General features: G+C 38.9%; 1 protein-coding gene across 4 annotated transcripts in view; it reads left to right on the forward strand.

Moving 5' to 3' along the window:
* Positions 1–2,704, forward strand: part of cpne5b (copine Vb) — a 131,619-nt gene extending 128,915 nt beyond the window's left edge. For all 4 annotated transcript variants that reach the window (XM_008409300.2, XM_017304842.1, XM_008409302.2 and 1 more), the window contains 2 exons: positions 456–529; positions 1,616–2,704. In XM_008409300.2, coding sequence (XP_008407522.1) covers positions 456–529; positions 1,616–1,807 — 266 coding nt within the window. In that variant the 3' untranslated portion in view covers positions 1,808–2,704. The remainder of the gene's footprint in view (positions 1–455; positions 530–1,615) is intronic.
* Positions 2,705–3,166: the final 462 nt, after the last annotated feature.

Consider the following 3,166-nt stretch of genomic DNA (forward strand, 5'->3'; position numbering starts at 1 on the left):
TATATGTTTGTGTGCCTGTGTGTACTTGCATACAGACAGACATGTTCTGAGTCTGTTATGGTTGCTAAACTCTCTGACTGCATTTCACAGAGAAAACTGCTGTTCAAACTCTTAAATCTGAAGGGGAGGGGACTGTGTCGGTGGATGCAGGCATAATTGCAGAACAACCGACTAAGGTTAATTGCTGGGTTTGCAATGTTTAGTGCTGATGATTCTAAATGGCACAGTCTATATTAAAGGCCTTATTACGAGATTAGACCGCCAATAAAACCTTCACAGCTCAACATATGTTCAAGCTTTACTACAGCTACAAGATGATGCATGAATACAGTGTGACCTACGTCTTTACATAAGTACGGATCTGCCTTATCTCTGTTGTGATGGGAGCTGTTTTGTGAAATGTGCTTAATACCACACGATTTTATGCATGCTTGCTTACGATTTGTTTCTTGCAGCTATGGTGGAGCTGGACGGTGACGACATCAGGATCTCATCCCGGGGGAAACTGGCAGAGAGAGACATTGTTCAGGTGACTGCGGAAGATAGATCTTTGGAAAACTTGTGAATATTTAAATCTTCATTAGAGCTAATTGCCAAGTGACAAATTAAAATAAATGAATATTTTGTATGAGTGTGTTCCTTGTACCAACATATTTGGGTTGTAATTTATCAACAGTGGTGCTTCTAATGTTCCTTAGTTTTGACTTATCTTTACCCGCATACGCATACCATAAAACATCATTTGTCACTAATGGCAGATGGCAACGTGAGGAGTAGATTTGTTTTCCGAGATTACATGTGGGACAAAGCATTGGAAATGTTTTGTATTGCGTGCCACTGCAGGAAACATGAGGCGTCTTTTACCTGTCAAGCCATTTCATCTGCAGTGAAACTAAACTCGACTTCCGGTGCCTGTTGCTATTCTGCGAACTGTGACTTTGTGCTCGTAACAATGCCACCGCACAATTTAAAGACTCACGTTTCCAGGCTAATCTCTGTTCCGGGTCATTCGAATTATATTGCCAAGCTGAATAATCTGGGTTTCTTAGAAATTATCATCCTGTCATCATTGATGAATGTCCTGTTAAAAGGTGTTGACTTTACAAACATTGGCGTTAGTGAAGCATCAGACATAGATTCAGTATTTCCCATACAAAATCCTGAATGACTTGGTTGGATTGTCCCTGTTATTTGGATGTTTCAGTATTTTTGGCAGCGTTTCTAATTCTTATCTGAATGAAAACATTTTTTTTTACTTGATAATATTTCTATTTAAAGTATTATCCAAAGTATTTCCGTCTGAGAGGGTTTTCACACCTGATGGTCCAGAAGAGTCAGTTTGATTGGAGACTAAAACATTAAAATGTGTTACATTTTCATCTGGTGCGGTTGCATTCACACCACATGAAGTGACATCCTAGGCAAATGGACTAGAGTTTGATTAAAGCGTACCAAACAAGGCTGATGTGAACGCACCATAAAGCTAGGTGATGATATGACATGTATGAAAGAACGAATTTCATATTTATTAAGCATTTTACATCTTGTTTTGCGTTACTTTTAAGCTGTATGTTAACTCCCCCCCTCCACCCCCCCCTCTGTCACTGTTCTCCAGTTTGTTCCTTTTAGGGATTACATGGACCGGACAGGAAACCACGTGCTGAGCATGGCACGGCTCGCCAAAGATGTGCTAGCAGAAATCCCTGACCAGTTTATCTCGTACATGAAGAGCAGAGGGATCAAACCCAACCCTGCGCCGCCGCCATACACTCCGCCTGGACACACACACCACCACACACAAATCTGAGACCCTCTTCTTTGCATTTCACTGAGGACAGATAAGCATGCAGCAGCCACTCCGAGTCCGGTGGGAACTCTCTACCTCCTGATTTTGTTTTACCTAATTTGCTGTGAACAGGAGGCCAAGCAATGGGTGTAGAATGTTGTGCTGTACTCTCCCATTGACTACAGAAGCAGTATTTTTATTTATTTTTTTCCTTTTTTCTATTTGTTCGGTTTTGTTTCTACCGTGATAGATTTCTTTGTAGGCTCTCTTCAGGAGATGCTGACCCAATTTTTCAGGACTTGTTGCTGAAAGCCTTTCGGGCAGTGACTGTTTCACGTCTACTTTTGACAGCAGGTTGATTCGGGGGTCATGTTGTGGTTTAAACCTTGTGCCTGTCTGTGCTTGTTTCTTTAAGTGTATCAGGACATGTGAACTTGACCCAGGCTCTTCTTGTCAATCATCAGTGTGGCCTAATGCAGTAATATTTTTTTTAGCCACCTTCTTCTTCTCAAATACGTTTTGTATTGGGGATTGATCTCGATTTCTGATGATGTGACTGCTCCAGCGTTTTCAAAACGGCACCACCTTCTTTTCTCTTTAATGCTAAATGTTGGTATGAGCATGTCGTATGAGATCTATTTGCCTTTTTTTTTTTTTTTTTTTTAGAATGGCATGGATATTTTTTACATCTAATTTTGAACAAAACAAACCTAATGGATTTTAGCAACTGCCAATTATTTTTGAGTGACTGACGATGAAAGCTAGCACAACTACTATGACTGTACCAGATGGCCATATTACTATTGGAGTGCTGCTAATCATTAATTTTGAGGAAGTCGTTCATCCTTGTCAAATATTTGACGTCCATCTCCACCGTTTAATACAGAGCATGGAGAATTAAGTATGAAAAAAAAAAAACTGGCTCCTATTACACTGTTTGTAGGGCGTTTATTGAAAGTGTTTATACAAACATGTGCAAATCCAAGGCCTATGCAAAAATAAACTGCTGCTTAGGGCCCAAAACCACCAGGAGTGGATCATTTGAATTCTCACACTGATCATAGTTTTTTTTTGTTTGTTTTTTTTCTCGACAGTGAGCATACTACTAATACAAACTGTCTCAGGACGTTCAAGAGATTTTTAGTTATTTAACAAAAAAAATATAAATAAATGTTATGGTTATATTTTAACCCTAGCAGAATTAGTAAATATACTAACTGTATATAATATACAAAGAAATGTCTTTTAACATAGGAACTGTAATCCTTTCTGTTAAGTTTCTGAAGTGGGATTCATATTTCATGCCACTGTTTACAAATATATTTCAAAAAATCATTGTCAATTCTTTACAGTCAGCTGCACACACAACTAAATAAGATT

Source organism: Poecilia reticulata, linkage group LG5 (assembly GCF_000633615.1).
Source record: "Poecilia reticulata strain Guanapo linkage group LG5, Guppy_female_1.0+MT, whole genome shotgun sequence".
In the NCBI taxonomy this organism is placed as follows: domain Eukaryota; kingdom Metazoa; phylum Chordata; class Actinopteri; order Cyprinodontiformes; family Poeciliidae; genus Poecilia; species Poecilia reticulata.